This window comes from Balaenoptera ricei, chromosome 5 (genome assembly GCF_028023285.1).
Source record: "Balaenoptera ricei isolate mBalRic1 chromosome 5, mBalRic1.hap2, whole genome shotgun sequence".
In the NCBI taxonomy this organism is placed as follows: domain Eukaryota; kingdom Metazoa; phylum Chordata; class Mammalia; order Artiodactyla; family Balaenopteridae; genus Balaenoptera; species Balaenoptera ricei.
This window is the reverse complement of record NC_082643.1, coordinates 8,855,225-8,870,227: the sequence shown is the minus strand read 5'-3', so window position 1 is coordinate 8,870,227 and position 15,003 is coordinate 8,855,225. Positions and strand designations below refer to the sequence as shown.

At 42.9% G+C, this 15,003-nt stretch overlaps 1 protein-coding gene across 7 annotated transcripts in view; it reads left to right on the top strand.

The window, feature by feature from the left end:
* Positions 1–1,115: 1,115 nt before the first annotated feature.
* Positions 1,116–15,003, top strand: part of ABCG2 (ATP binding cassette subfamily G member 2 (Junior blood group)) — a 157,053-nt gene continuing 143,165 nt past the window's right edge. For 4 of the 7 annotated variants that reach the window (XR_009503208.1, XM_059922386.1, XM_059922381.1 and 1 more), the window contains exons 1-3: positions 1,116–1,352; positions 2,015–2,162; positions 3,680–3,779. Coding sequence is in view for 4 of the 7 variants with exons in the window: in XM_059922386.1 (XP_059778369.1) it covers positions 3,691–3,779 (89 nt within the window). In the remaining 3 variants the exon portion in view is untranslated. Of the gene's footprint in view, positions 1,353–2,014; positions 2,163–3,679; positions 3,780–12,966; positions 13,361–15,003 lie in introns of those variants that run through there. The other 3 variants (XM_059922382.1, XM_059922388.1, XM_059922387.1) reach the window with 3 other exon arrangements.

Sequence of the window (15,003 nt, the reverse complement as noted above, 5' to 3'; positions counted from 1 at the left end):
ATAGATGAAGAAATGAAGCCTTTAAGTAGCTAATAATAGCAAGGTCCAATCCAGACCCCTTTGACTTCAAAGTCTGTTTCTTCTCTTACCATACCTCCTTTATACACTAGCAAAAGCAAAACCAATTCACTGCTTTCCAACAGCTATTCACATCCATCTGCAGAAGGCTGTCTGGTGGACATGAAAAAGAGTCACATGGACACGATCCAGAAACTAACTCAGTGGATGAATGAACGTTAATAGAGGCAGTAACTGAGCATTTGTCACCTAAAGCTAGGGTAGAGAACTAAATGACGTCCCAGCAAAGAGTATAACTGGGGAGCAAGTGAAGAATGAACAGAATAATGCTTTAAACAGTACAGGGTTTAGATGGTCACTTATGGAAGTCCAATAAGTCAGTTTACCAACGGTAAGCATTTTTTGAGAACCTACTGCATATGTCTAAATGACACTAGGGTGGGTCTAGCAGGGCTTGGGGCTAGTGGTTGATAATATCCCTAGAACTTTGTCAGGAGACCGACAAGCGAGGAAAGTGAGTTATACCAGAAGGATATCAGTGTTCACCTGGACAGGTGAAGCCAAGATGTATGGAGCCAAGAGAGATCTAACCAGTGAAGTCACTGAGCCTTTGTTCACACGTCAAGGGTAGGTTCTTTCAAGGGCCAAGAGACTTACCGTCATGTCTTAAGAGGCAGGCGGCCAAAGGCAGGACCGGTTACATATTTCGTGCCAAATGACAATGCCAGGTCCTTATTCAAGACAGCAACTGCAGAGCACTAAACCAAGCAGGGGGCCCCTCTAACAGCTGGGTCCTGTGCAGCTGTACAGGTCGTGCACCCATAACCAGAAGGAAAATACTCTGTAAGAGCAAATGCAGCAAAAGAAGGGAGCACGTTCATTGCACACCCAAGGCCTTTCACCAGACCTGCGGCGCCTGAAAGCGGGTCCGAACAGCTCGCTGCCCTTCCCGTCCCGCTTTGTCGCTCACTTCCTCCTCCCGTTCCTTCCTTCGTCCCTTGCTTTTCCCCCCCCGCGGCGGCTGCGCCGGCCTGACAGCGAATCTGCCGCGAACCCCGAAGCTGCGCGAACCGCCCGCCGCGCCGCCCGCCGGCCCCGCCTCCTCCCGGCTCTTCCTTCCTCCGTGCGCCCCCGGCGGGGCCGGCGGAACGGGCCGCGGCCCCCGAACGTTCACCGGCGATGGGAGGCCGGCCGTTCGGGAAGAGGACGTGACTGTCGGCGGCGAGGAGGCGCTCTTCTGCCCGGGGAAGCGCCTGGAGCGGAGAGCCGGTGAGGGCTGGCCCCTGGCGGTGTCCCCGCAGCCGGGGGGCTGCGGTAGTTCCTCAGTCCGGGAGGTAGGTTCTGGGCAGCACAACACAGCGTTTGCTAGGCACTAACTCCGCTTTGCAGCTAAAACTCAAGAGACCGAGGGATGGGTCTGAGGTTCCGCTGCCGTTTCTGTCCAGCCCAAACCCTCATTCCCAGGCACTGCCCTGTTCGTAGCTCTTGCTTAAATGTTCGGCCTGGGTGGCCATGTGTGTCCCAACTGACACTTCTTGCTGTTTGGACGACAGGATCCTGAATAGAGCCAATCCTTAGCTCTAGTCAACAACCAGTGAGATTCCTTCAAAAGTCTGTACCAAGGGATGGACCGGCTCTCTGGCTGTATAATGGGAGGAGCTAGGTTGGAGAGATCGTGCCAACTGTCAGGGCCATTTCTAGATAATGTGCACACTTTTGACTTTGCAGAGAGCACATACTTCCCCAGAGGGGGACGGACGAGAGGAGGGAAGAGCTGCCTTCATCCCAGCAGAGTCTCAGTTCCAACGGACCATGGCTAGTTTGAGAGGATTTCTGTACAGGCCCAAACTCCTACAGATAACAAAACACAAAAAGCAGCTACCTGAGGGTGCTGGCTAGGAATTCAAACCCAGCCCTATTTCATCCCAAAGTTAATTATTTTCCACCACCACCAAAGTCAGGTAAGGTTAATAAGTACTTATGTATTAATAATTAGGTGGAAAAAAATTCCAGAAGGGACCTGAGAACGCTGCAGCTGTTCACTGGAAACCAGGAGGAATAGAATAATTGGAAAATGTGTCAGGGGAAGAAGGAGAGGACATAGTAAAAGCACATCAAGACTAAGACCAAGACCAAGGCAAAAGGTAACCAAACTCTTAGACCACATTCCTGACTACATTTGAGGCTGCTACTTCCACATCTCTCATTTATTTCATCCTGCCTTCGACTTTACCACACCAATGAAACATCTGTCTCAGAGGTCCACAATGACCTCTTACTGGATAAACATAGTGATTCATTTTAGTTTTTATCTTATTTGACATCTCTTCCACATTCAACATTCCTGGCTACTTCCCTCTCATTGAATCAGTCTCCTCTCTTAAGGCTTTCCTGTCACGACTTTTCCTGGTTTTGTCTAAATATCCAGCAGCTGCTTTGATTGTCTCTCTCCCTTTGATTGTTGGTGTTCCCCAGGTCTACCTTTTTAAACCCATTAAACCTGTGTGGAGGGGAAAACTAATTCAGTTTGCAACTGAAACAATAACCACCTGCCCCCTTCACACAGGTGCTTTTCCTACCAACAACTATCATAGCTGGGCAGCAGAAGTGCTTTATGAATAATTGCCGTTTCTTCACACGGAATATTGAAAAACATATACTCTGGGGTCACAATTTAATCAAATCAGTAATTTTTACTGCTTCATCAAGGACAAAAAAAAAAAAAAAATCCACCCTCTTCTTGTGGTGTACTCTCCTTGTGTGAGCCAATGCGTTCTCATGACTTCACCCATCACGTGCATACCGATAACTTCCGACTATTTTCCCAGCCCAGATTTCTCTCCTGGGTTCCACACTCAAATGTCCAGACATGGGCTGGAAATGTCTGCTCAGAGGTCCTATAGGTGCCTCAATTCAACATATCCAAAATGGAATTCCCACCCAAACCAGCCCTTCTAGTCTGCCCATCTTGATGAATGGCAGTGCCTCTCACTCAGACCTTCGCATCTGTAATTTTCCTCCTTCACGTCTGTAATTTTCTCCTCCGCTCCATCCTCAGCGCTATTTCCTTAGATCCAGCTGATACTGTGGCTTCCCAACTGATTTCTTTGCCTTCAGGGTCACCCCTTGTCCATTCTCCACACGGTGATCATCACACACTCATGTTTGCGTTTTTTCAATCTCACCTCCCAGATAAAGTAAAAGTCTTCAGCATTGCATAAAAGACCCTTCCTTCCTGGTCTGTTCCCTGCCCCGGCTCCCTTGTAATTTTTTCTACTTCTAACCTTCCTTCTTAAGCTTTATCCCGGTCTGTGTATGTTTTTCTCTCTCCCTGTAACACATCTCCCCACTTCTTTCCCAGGCGAACTTCAAATGTCATTTCCCATGGGATGTTTATTCTGCCACTCCTCCAGTTGAAGTCTCCCTTTCATTTATTCCTATGACATCCAATACTTACTTCTATCCTAACACTTACTACCCTATATCAGAACTCTTTTCTTCCCTGTCTTCACCTTGAGACTGTGAATTCTTCGAGGGCAGGGACCAGGTCTCTTTTCTAGATAATCCTAACAGCACAGCAGGCATTCAGTAAGGTTTGGAATGCATGAATGACATACTTAGAATAGAGAAGTTATTGTCTCATTCCTGATCTTTATCTTAGCACTGAAGAGTATGCCCTTCCAAAGTGATGAATCATGCAAAGAATGGTTACAACGAGAAACGAAACCCTCAGATTTCTTCAATTACAACCAAGTGGGCAGGTGAGTCCGGCGCCACTGTTTTAAGATCTTGTTCAGTCGGTTCTAGCGAGTTAGGCTGGCAGAGCTGAGAAAGCATGACGGTGGTACCTGAAGTAAGAAACAATGACAATGTAAGAAGATCCAAGCCTAAGGGTCTTTGTAGGTCCTGCCAAAACATCTTTACGCTGTGATATTTCCGTGAAGGTAAACATACTCTTAAGGATCAGAGAAAAGTGAGAAGCTTGTCTACTGCTGAAGTCTAAAGCCAAATTCATGAAAGAGAATCCCGACCCCAAAGTGTCAATTTGGAAAGTCAGAGAATAGTAGCATCAGGTTTTCTAATAGTAAAAGCTCTTGCTTTCAAGATCACACAGTTTGTTAGGTGTCACACGAGGAACTGTTCCAAGCTGTACCCCATAGGTCACTATGCAGTTTTTGAGGACAGGGCCCAGGCGGTTTTACTCAGTCGTACACACACACAGCACCTGTCACCATCCTGCTACAGTGGGCACTCAGCTTGCTGAATGAAGGAAGGAATGAATAAATGTGCTCTGCCATAGGGGTGTAGATGAGAGGGAAGAGCACTGTCGTTTCTCCAAAGATGGAAAGCTTTAGTATTTCTGGGGAAAATAAATATTTACTTCGAAAAAAAACTTTATCAAAGCAAAGGCAAAAAAATGTTTTAGATGTCTGAAAGATCTGTGTTAAGTTCTGAATCAGTCGTCGCTATTTCAGAGCATGATGGAAACTTATCTTCTGAAATGTTGGCATGTCTGCATAAGAGGTGTCAGGGCCAAATGGTCCAGTCTGGAGTTGCCTGAATCCTGCCCTCCTTACCTGCATAACTGAGCAAGTTACTTGAACCAGTTATTTAACAAATGACTCATTTTCATCATCTGTAAAATGGGGATGATTATACCACTTAAGGTTGTTGAGAGACATGAATAGTTAATACAAAACCTTCGAAGTAGCATATCTCTTTTTCTGCCACTAATTCCTATCTCTCTAGGTGTCATTTTGCTTTTCAGTAAATGTTTCTCTGTGGGTTTTTGCTTTTTCCCTCCCCTTCTGTGCCTTCTTCCCCTCTCACTACCTTTCTACTTTTTTTTTTTACTATCTCTCTCCCTGCCTGACTGAATTTTTTCTTAATATTCTCATACTTCTCCCTCACTCACCTAAAAAATGACTGATGGCTATGAACTTTATAAACTTACAGAATAAGAAACTTAATAATGACTATTAAAACCCTATTTTCTTTTTCCCAAACTAATTTCTGATCTCTGCCATATTTAGGCATACTTTTTTTTATATTTAAAAAATCAGTGAAAACATTCATGTTAATTTCGTTCTGATTTTCGTCACCTAATATAACTTTATACCGAAGGGGATCAGGATATGCCCCCCTACCCCCAATATGCCCCTTTGGCATGAGGATTAATTTGAGCTGAAGGCAATTAAGAATCAACAGATGCCGGCCTTCCCTGGTGGCGCAGTGGTTGAGAATCTGCCTGCCAATGCAGGGGACACGGGTTCGAGCCCTGGTCTGGGAGGATCCCGCGTGCCGCGGAGCAACTAAGCCCGTGCGCCACAACTACTGAGCCTGCGCGTCTGGAGCCTGTGCTCCGCAACAAGAGAGGCCGCGACAGTGAGAGGCCCGCACACCGCGATGAAGAGTGGCCCCCGCTTGCCGCAACTGGAGAAAGCCCTCGCACAGAAACGAAGACCCAACACAGATATTAAATAAAATAAATAAATTTAAAAAAAAAGAATCAACAGATGCAGAAAGAAGCCTTCTCAGCATTTCTCTTATCTAAGAGCAGAAACTTCTGAGAAATGAGGCTGTCATAAATTCCCTCTTCAGCATGAGCTTACTCCTAGGAGAGAGATCAAAAGTAAATAGGCCGTAAATCTCCTCTCTGGGAGTTTCGTGGCCATGAAGGAGATGGAAAAGCCCACTTGCATATTCATAAATATTATCACAGGCTTTCTTATCTCCAGTTTATTCTCCTAAAAATCCTTTTCTTTCCTATGGAAACCTACTTGTTCTTTCCATAGATTTTTCTCCGTCTCCCTCTTTCCCCTAATAAGTTAGGTAGATAAGCCTCTGTCTTTAACCAGTTAGCTAGCTACTAGCTGCTTCCATATGAATAAGGCTTTTTTCTCCTGTTGTCTTTTGTCAGTTTAATTCAGAGGTCCCTAGGAACTCAACCTAAGAGGGTGTTACAGCAAAAGTTTTTTCTCCTCAAATACTTCATATGCCATGATCAATATAGACCATATACTTGTTAATTTTTATGATTATGGTATCATATACCACAGTTTGTCACATTCTCCTCTTGTGGGGCACGTTGATGTTTCTGATTTTTTATTCTTTTTTAAGTATCTCCTTCCTTTAGGACACTTCCCTTGCGTTCTCTGCTACATAAGATATATACAAACATACAAATGCATAATTATGGAAACATACAAAATTTGCTGCATTTGTTGTCTAGATCTTCAGTCTTGTGAAAAAAAAGTAAAACGGAGACAGGCTGGGGCCCGGGACGCTTAGTTGCAGTGTTACATTCTCGCACCTGGACACACCTCTCATCCAGCAACAAAATACAAAGAAACTCTATGGGACTAAAAATAACTGCGTGCATGCGCAGTTGGGGCAAATTCTGGACCCAAAAGATACAAAGAGACCAAAAAAACCCCCAGCTGCCACTTCTGAAGAGTTGAGAGCAAAAACAGGGTGCCGGGAGCAAAAACAGGGTACTGAGCATGTCCCGGGCACCTGGCACCACCAGAGGGGCGGGCAGAGCACCTAAGCCACCCCTCTGGCCGGACCCCTGGTCACAGCACTACCGTCACCCCGTTTAAGGAGCCAGCTCGCCCCCCGCCAGGGAGCAAGCAGGCAAGGGAAACTGTTGCTCGTTCTCGCTGCCCCGCGCTGCTGCAGGGGCCCCAATAAAGCCTCGCCCGAATTGCTTGTCTAGCCTCTAGTCAATGTCTATCGCTTGCAGAAGGCCAAGAACCCTGGTCGGTATCAAAACGAGGCAGTGCTGCCTTCCAGAGAGTCTCTCTTGTCTGTAGAGCTGATCAAGGTACCAGTCATGAACTACTGTACCTAGATTGCTTGAACTCTAAACGTTTATTGACAGCTGCACAAACTTGCGGGGAAATACAGAGAGGTGAGGTTGGTCTGCCCAGTAAAAAATGGTTGCTTTGATTTGAGCTTCCCTCTCCCAGAGCTGCTTCTGTCGCCAGTTCAGTACGCAACAAGTTCGAAGAGTTTACAAGGAGAGTGTGTCACGATTACTGCTTTTCCGTTGTAGCTTTTGGCTTTTAAAATTCAGAAGCACCGTGGAAGCAGGTTTGGTGTTTCAGAGTTCTGCCACAAGTGTTAATTTTATTTTAAGTAATGTTCATAGCCTCAGTTTATGTTGTCATTTGGTTCATAATGATGATCATAAACCTCGGTTAAATGATTACCGTCTGAACAGCACCGTACTATAGGACTACAAAAGCCTAAGACGTGGCCCTTAACTCTGAGTAGTTGATAATTGACAAAGTGAGAAACCCAGACTATGAGTGCTGAGGGACTTGTACATAACCATTGAGAGTCTTGATAATAAAAGTATGCAACATAGGATTTTTGACTCTTTGTAAACAATTCCTAAGTCTTGAGTTTGCTTCTGAATCTTAAAGAAAATTTGGAGCAACTTTTCCATACCCTGGAACATAGGAATAGATTATCATAAATTTACATGAATGCACTCTAGTGGATTCTGAAGACTCCATCATAAGCCAGCATAGGCTGGGAAACAAAACAAAACAAGTTTGGGATAATATCAAAGACCCTTCCATCATTTTCAAATGGCTTAGCTAAGGACTGCTCTCTGTTAACTGCCTCTCCGAGCACTGAGGAATGGTTAAAGCCAGGGGAAAAACAGGACTGGCAAAATACTTGCCTGGGGACCACCTTCCCAACCTCCCCACCCTCATAATTTGGATTGGCTTCCTCCTACGCCATACTACGGATTCTGATAAAAGTCTTCTCTAGCTAAAGGACTTTACTGTTCTTTGAATTAGAGGATGAAGCTGGCTGTTTGAAACCTTTCTCACTTTCCCTATTCCAAAGGGTTCAGTATCTGCTCAAACAAGATCAGGAATTCACTGATCCATCTACATCCTTAGGGACATGCATATTTTTGAAAGATAAAGGAGGCCTCCAAGAATTAGACATGAGTTTTGCTACAACTCTTCACTTTTGCACAGTGCTTCCTTTATAAGAAATAAGGGATCTTCACTGGTTCTTTGCCTTTGTAAAGAAATAGCTGGGGATTTCACAGAAGTTCCTAGGAGTGGTTGGTTTATTCCTAGTTGTTTGAAAAATAGGTGTTCCAGGGTAAGATAATATGCACTGTTAGATAGTGTGCCTAAGTCAGTAGAAGGGCTTCCATTTAAAGAGCTTCCTTCCCATAAGTTTTATCTTATTTAAGAGCTTTAAACCAGAGGTTTTCAAATCTTGTTCCACAGAACCTGGGGGGTCGTTAAACATTTTATTCTGACTTTCTGTTTGTGAGATTGTGGATATCTTTGATTTTAAAAGTACATGAATATATTCTTGTGAAGATTTGTGAATTGATTAATATATTTTATCAAGTACCTACTGGTATACCAGGCACAATTCTGGGGACTGAGGCTATATCAATGAACAAAGCAAATGAAAATTCATGTCCACATAGAGCTTAATTCTAGTGGAAGGAGAAAAACAAACATAATAAGTAAGGAAATTACATAATATGTTAGAAGGTGATAATTGCTATTAACAAAAATAAGATATGGTAGATCAAGAATGCTAGTAGGAGGAACTGCAATTTTTTTTTTGAATTCTCATAGTTGACTTTATTTTTAAAACATCTTTATTGGAGTATAATTACTTTACAATGGTGTATCAGTTTCTGCTTTGTAACAAAGTGAATCAGCTATACATATACATATATTCCCATATCTCTTCCCTCTTGCGTCTCCCTCCCTCCCACCCTCCCTATCCCACCCCTCTAGGTGGTCACAAAGCACTGAGCTGATCTCCCTGTGCTATGCGGCTGCTTCCCTCTAGCTATCTGTTTTACATTTGGTAGTGTATATATGTCCATGCTACTCTCTCACTTCGTCCCAGCTTACCCTTCCCCTTCCCTGTGTCCTCAAGTCCATTCTCTAGTAGGTCTGCGTCTTTATTCCCATCCTGCCCCTAGGTTCTTCAGAACCTTTTTTTTTTTAGATTCCATATATATGTGTTAGCATACGGTATTTGTTTTTGTCTTTCTGACTTACTTCACTCTGTATGACAGACTCTAACTCCATCCACCTCACTACAAATAACTCAATTTTGTTTCTTTTTATGGCTGAGTAATATTCCATTGTATATATGTACCACATCTTCTTTATCCATTCATCTGTCGATGGACACTTAGGTTGCTTCCATGTCCTGGCTATTGTAAATAGAGCTGCAATGAACGTTGGGGTGCATGTGTCTTTTTGAATTACGGTTTTCTCAGGGTATATGCCCAGTAGTGGGATTGCTGGGTCATATGGTAGTTCTATTTTTAGTTTTTTAAGGAACCTCCATACTGTTCTCCATAGTGGCTGTACCAGTTTACATTCCCACCAACAGTGCAAGAGGGGAACTGCAATTTTAAGTTGGGAGGTCAGGTAGGCCTCGTGAGAAGTTACCATTTGAGGAAAAGCTTGAAGGAAGTGAAAGAATGAGCCAAATAGATAAATAGGGGAAGAACTTTCTAGGGAAAAGGAGCAGCTAGGGCAACGGCCATGAGGTGGGTCCGTGTATGTATATTTGAGGTATAACAGGGAGATATGTCTCACTACATTGCAATCGGTAAAGGGGAACATGAGATGAGAGGAGTAGGGGTGGAAGATACAGATTGTTAAGGTCTTTGGCTTTTACTCTAAGAGAAATAGGAAAATAGATGAATACATGGTGGGAAGTCTTTAAACAACAGAGATGTATATTTTCAAAAAAGTATCCCCACCTCCTAATCCCATACTTCCCAGACATTGCTGCCATTTTGGGTCATATCTTTCCAAAGGTTTTTCTATGTGATTACATACATAGATGGGTACATATAGAAATACATAGTTTTGTTTTGTGAGGGCATGTGTGTGTGTGTCTGTCTACATGGGTGCATTTTAACATAAGTGAACTTATGTGCCCTGTGTTAATCAGCAACTTGCTTTTTATAATTAATATGTCTTGGAGATCTTTCTTTGTCAAGACAGTACATAAATTTCTATCTCATTCTTTATTGTATAACATTCTATTGTATGCATATGCTACATTTTGTTTAACCATACCTATATAGGTAAATATTTAGGTTCTAATTTCTCTCCTTTGCTCCCTTCCTCCTTTCCTTCCCATATTGAATTACTATTGTCTTAATATTACATTTAATAACATAAAATTACATGTTACATGAAACATGGGAGGAATTTGAAAATTAAAGTTTGTGTTACCTTCTTTCAGAAAAGCAATATGTGTTTCCTACATTGGAAACACTTAGATTTACCTCCATGGAAGAAAGGCCTCAGTTACTTCTTAAGCAAGGACTTATCTAATGTTTATTGTTTGGAATAAATGGGAATCATGAGAGTTTGAGCCCAGTTACTCTGAGCTTTGCTAAGAGTTGACTCAGTCAGCTTACCCAAGTCGACCGTGGGTCTATATCAGTAGGAAGCAAGGATCCAGCGTCCAAAATCTGCGTCTTCTATGCTGGGCACTCTTTTTTCCAACTACCTACAGCCTGCGCCAATATGCCATTCAGCCAGCCCTGTTGTTGGCGCACGTGTGTAAGTCTCGTCTACCCAACCTTGATGTCAGCCCCCCGAGGACAGGACTGTGCCTTAAATTCTCACAGCGTCGAACTGATCCCTAGAATCATGGTTATTTAGTTTTAACGTATTTTTTTAATTATCCCTAAAATTGTATTTGCCAAGTAAGTTTTATTTGGTTTAGAATAAATCTTGGGATAAAATTTCTGCCATCTCTATGGATATGTTAGCATTTCTTTTAAGTTTATCATTTTGCACTAGTCTGTTTTCCCCCCCAGGCCTTGCCTGTATACAGACAATTGCACTGTTAGTGTAATACACACATGCCTTGCTCAATTAAATACCAGGCAGGATACAGGTACCTCTGCTTTGTCCATGCTTACATCACAGCAAAAGGGTCAACTGTGCAATAACTAGAAAATTATCACACAGAATCACAGTAATATCATATAAATAATTTCACATTTATGTTTATGATAAAGAACGGGATGAAAGTTGAATCCTCGCTGCTACCCAGTTGGTGTCAATAAATGCTGGTTCCTCTCTTCTCCCTTCAAAAGGAAATAATTAGCCTTATTTAAAAGGGAGAACACAGTTAAAAGAATTTCAGATATATCCACATATGGCAGAAATTTTATTCCAAGGTTTGTTCTAAACCTTTTCCCTAGCTGGAATAAAGAATAATCTCACACGTATTTCAAATGTGTGAAGATTTGTTGTGTTGTATGATTAAAATGCAAATTTATTTAAAAGAGCTATCTAAGCTAGTGGGGAGCAGCCGCATAGCACAGGGAGATCAGCTCGGTGCTTTGTGACCACCTAGAGGGGTGGGATAGGGAGGGTGGGAGGGAGACGCAAGAGGGAGGGGGTATGGGGATATATGTATATGTATAGCTGATTCACTTTGTTATACAGCAGAAACTAACACATTGTAAAGCAATTATACTCGAATAAAGATGTTAAAATAAATAAATAATAAATAAGCTATCTATGTTATTCTTGGTGTCTGAATTATATTTTCTCTGAGGGGTAAAGTGCAACTACTACCATGAGGGAGGAGGGATCCCCCAAATTAAAAAGTGATCCTCACATTTAAAAAAACCCTGGAGGAGTTATTTCTTAATGATCAGAGTTTCTGTTTCGGGTGATGAAAAAGTTTTGGAAATGGATAATGGTGATGGTTACATAACATTGTGAATGTAATTAATGCCACTGAATCAAACACTTAAAAATGACTAAAATTTTATGTTATATGTATTTTACCACAATAAAAATGATGAAAAGAAATAGATGGGACTTCCCTGGTGGCACAGTGGTTAAGAATCCACCTGCCAATGCAGGGGACACGGGTTCAAGCCCTGTTCCGGGAAGATCCCACATGCCGCAGAGCAACTAAGCCCATGCACCACAGCTACAGAAGCCCATATGCCCTAGAGCCCGTGCTCCGCAACAAGAGAAGCCACCGCAATGAGAAGCCCACGCACCACAACGAAGAGTAGCCCCCGCTCGCCGCAACTAGAGAAAGCCTGCACACAGCAACGATGACCCAATGCAGCCAAAAAAAATTTTAAATATAAATAAATAAATTTGAAAAAGAAAAGAAAAAAAGAAATAGATGGAATTTCTTAACAACATCAAGATTTTTTAAACTTGCATTTCATTTCAATAAATATTTATTGACTGCCTGAGCTGTGCTTAGGTATGCACAGTAGAGAGGAAAATCAGGATAGTGACTTAACTATAAAGAGGACTTCCAGCAAGGCAAGTTCAGTAATCGGCATTTCACGTATCTCATGATATTGTTATGCCAGCTCTCTAAGGAAAGCATTATTGTTACCACCATTTTATGTTGAGAAACCTTGGATTAAACTGGTCACAGGCAGTGAAGAGTGGAGCCAGAAGCTCTTAGTATGTGTCATATTTTGTCACTTGACATCCTTCATGTTTTCAGAATATGAAATGCCTATTAATACAACCTTAACTTCCTGTTATACTTCTGGTTTAGAAAAGAACATTAGAAGGATAGTGTGTTCCAAATATAGCTCCTCTCTTCAAATCTCTAGTGGGCCTTTGCACTGAAACCTAATGCTGTCTGTGTTTTGGTTTCTTTCACTTCCTTTCCAAATCTGTGTTATCTTCCTGCTTGTATTCTTGTGCTAGAAGACAGAGCTTATGAAAGGAGACCCGTTACGTCACGTCTAGCAAAAGACAGGAAGTTTACACAGAGCAAAACTATTTGCTAGAATCGGTTTTTATCCTTGCTAAAGTTGCCATTAGTGTCGGAGATACTGTCCTCAGGATTCTCTTGCACAAAGAAAAAGAGAAAAAAATATCTCTCTGACACGTGAATTTCTTCCTTTTCCTATCCCCTTGCCAGGAACATCGGAAAAGGATCCCAGGCTGGTTAGAGGCTTTAGGTTGTCAGTTTGAATCCCAGTGATCGAGAAGGAAATGCGGTTAATAACCACCTAACAGTGGAGAAAAAAGGAACTCGAGATTGGAGAACCAGACAGTATCCCACGGCTAGCTTATTTGGAAAGCCTCAGTCTTTCTGGTAGTTGCAAGACGTAGCCAGGGGCTGGTAAGTTCCCTCTCTGATACTTTCTCTTGCACCTTGAGAGCTGGCAGGAAGGGAAGCTCCTGGACTTTAATAGACGTGGATCTTGGTTGAAGTCTCTGTGGGAAAGCCAACAAGAGTCGAAATCTTCTCAGTATCACCACTGCCTCCCTACCAAGGTGCTTTCCTTCCAACATCACAGATCATAACTGAGGTGAGTTGTTTGTTTTTGTTTTTTTCACATGTTCATACTGAGTGGAGAATCTTGATTCTTTTTTGGTATGTGCTTTTAACAAGTGTGTCAATGAAACCAGTACTTCTCCTACTTGAATGTGTGTATGAATCACCTGGAGATCTTGTTAAAAAGCAGCAGAATTCAGTGGGCCTGAGATTCTGCATATCTGACAAGTTCCCAGGTGACCTCAGTTCCCAGGTTCCCAGGTGACCTGCTGGTCCATGAAACACGAGTAACCACGGCTGACACCCTCTTGGTTTATTGCTTTTGGGGGAAAGGGGTTGGGAGTTGCTGGCAGAATGAAGGTATTTGGCTGAGCACATGATTTGTGTAGAGCGCCTGGGAGGAAAGTCAGACACCATTGTGCCCAGGTTGTACCTGCTTTGATGGACAGGCTCAGAGTTTGGGGGGTTGTGTTAAATAGTTCCTAGATGCGGTAAGCCACGCCACCACAAGCGAGAGAGGATGTTGGTCTACTCCTTAGATCGCATGGGCCACTCTGAGCAGAGCCAGAAATATTTTTGCAGTTTTGGGGAATAAGTATCCACATCATGCCTTAACTGGGGTAGCTAGTGGTCATTTGAACGTTTCAGCTTCAGTTGAAAATCACACATCTAGAAAAATAACTGGTGTCTTCCTCCTCCCATTCGGAGGTGAAGATTGTACAGCGTGCGAATCTGTGAAGCGGTTTAAAGTCAGCTGGAGTATGGAATATGATTGATATGTTTTCTCTTCTCGTGTGAGTGTTCCTCTTTAAATTGAGCAGCTCCCTGTCCTAAATGATACATATTTATCAGAAAGTTGCTTTTAATCCGAAAGCCACAAGCCATGAGGGAAAACAATGAATAACAGGGAGGGTACCTATTCTGTGCCTCCTTGAGGGGAGGAACAAACAACGGGAGAAGAAAAGGGAAAGAAAGGCAAGTTGTGGCCAGGAAAGTCAGGTGTGCAAAGTGAACACAAGAAACCCCAGCCTGATAATAGAATTTTTTCCCTCACATGCATGGGAGTTTTTCTAGAGCAGTAGCTTGCGTCTTCCTCAGCTAGAAAAATGTGCTTGAGACAGAATAGGTAAATTAAAAATTGCATTGTTTTAATGAACATGCTGGAACTATTTGTCATTGAGTCAAGGACAGTCAATGGAATCAAAGGTCAGTGGCATGAACAGGCCTGGTGAGGCTCAGTATGAATCCATTAAACCATCCCAGACCGAGGGGAGTTGCTTTTGTTTGAAATAAACATCAAATAACATTCCTTTCCATTATGGAGCATAATGGGGGTGTTACTTAAAAATTTAACAACTTACGTGGCACAAACACTGACTAATCAGAACAGAAGCTGCTGTAAACAGCCCACACCACAGCAGACCACTGACAGGCGGTAAGAAGTGCGCAGGGCTGAGTATCAGCCTAAGCTAAGTTTTCATGAACTTTTATGGGGGGAGAAATTGTAAAGCTACAGATGAGTTTAGAGACCTATAATCATAGTCCTCACCACCATCTGTCAGCACTTTGGCCCCATTCTCTCAGGTGAGGCCACTTCCCTGTCTTTCCAAGCCCGGAGCAACCCCTCATTCCGCCTGTGTATCTCCTGCAACCTTCACTAAAGAAAGTAGGGATCTC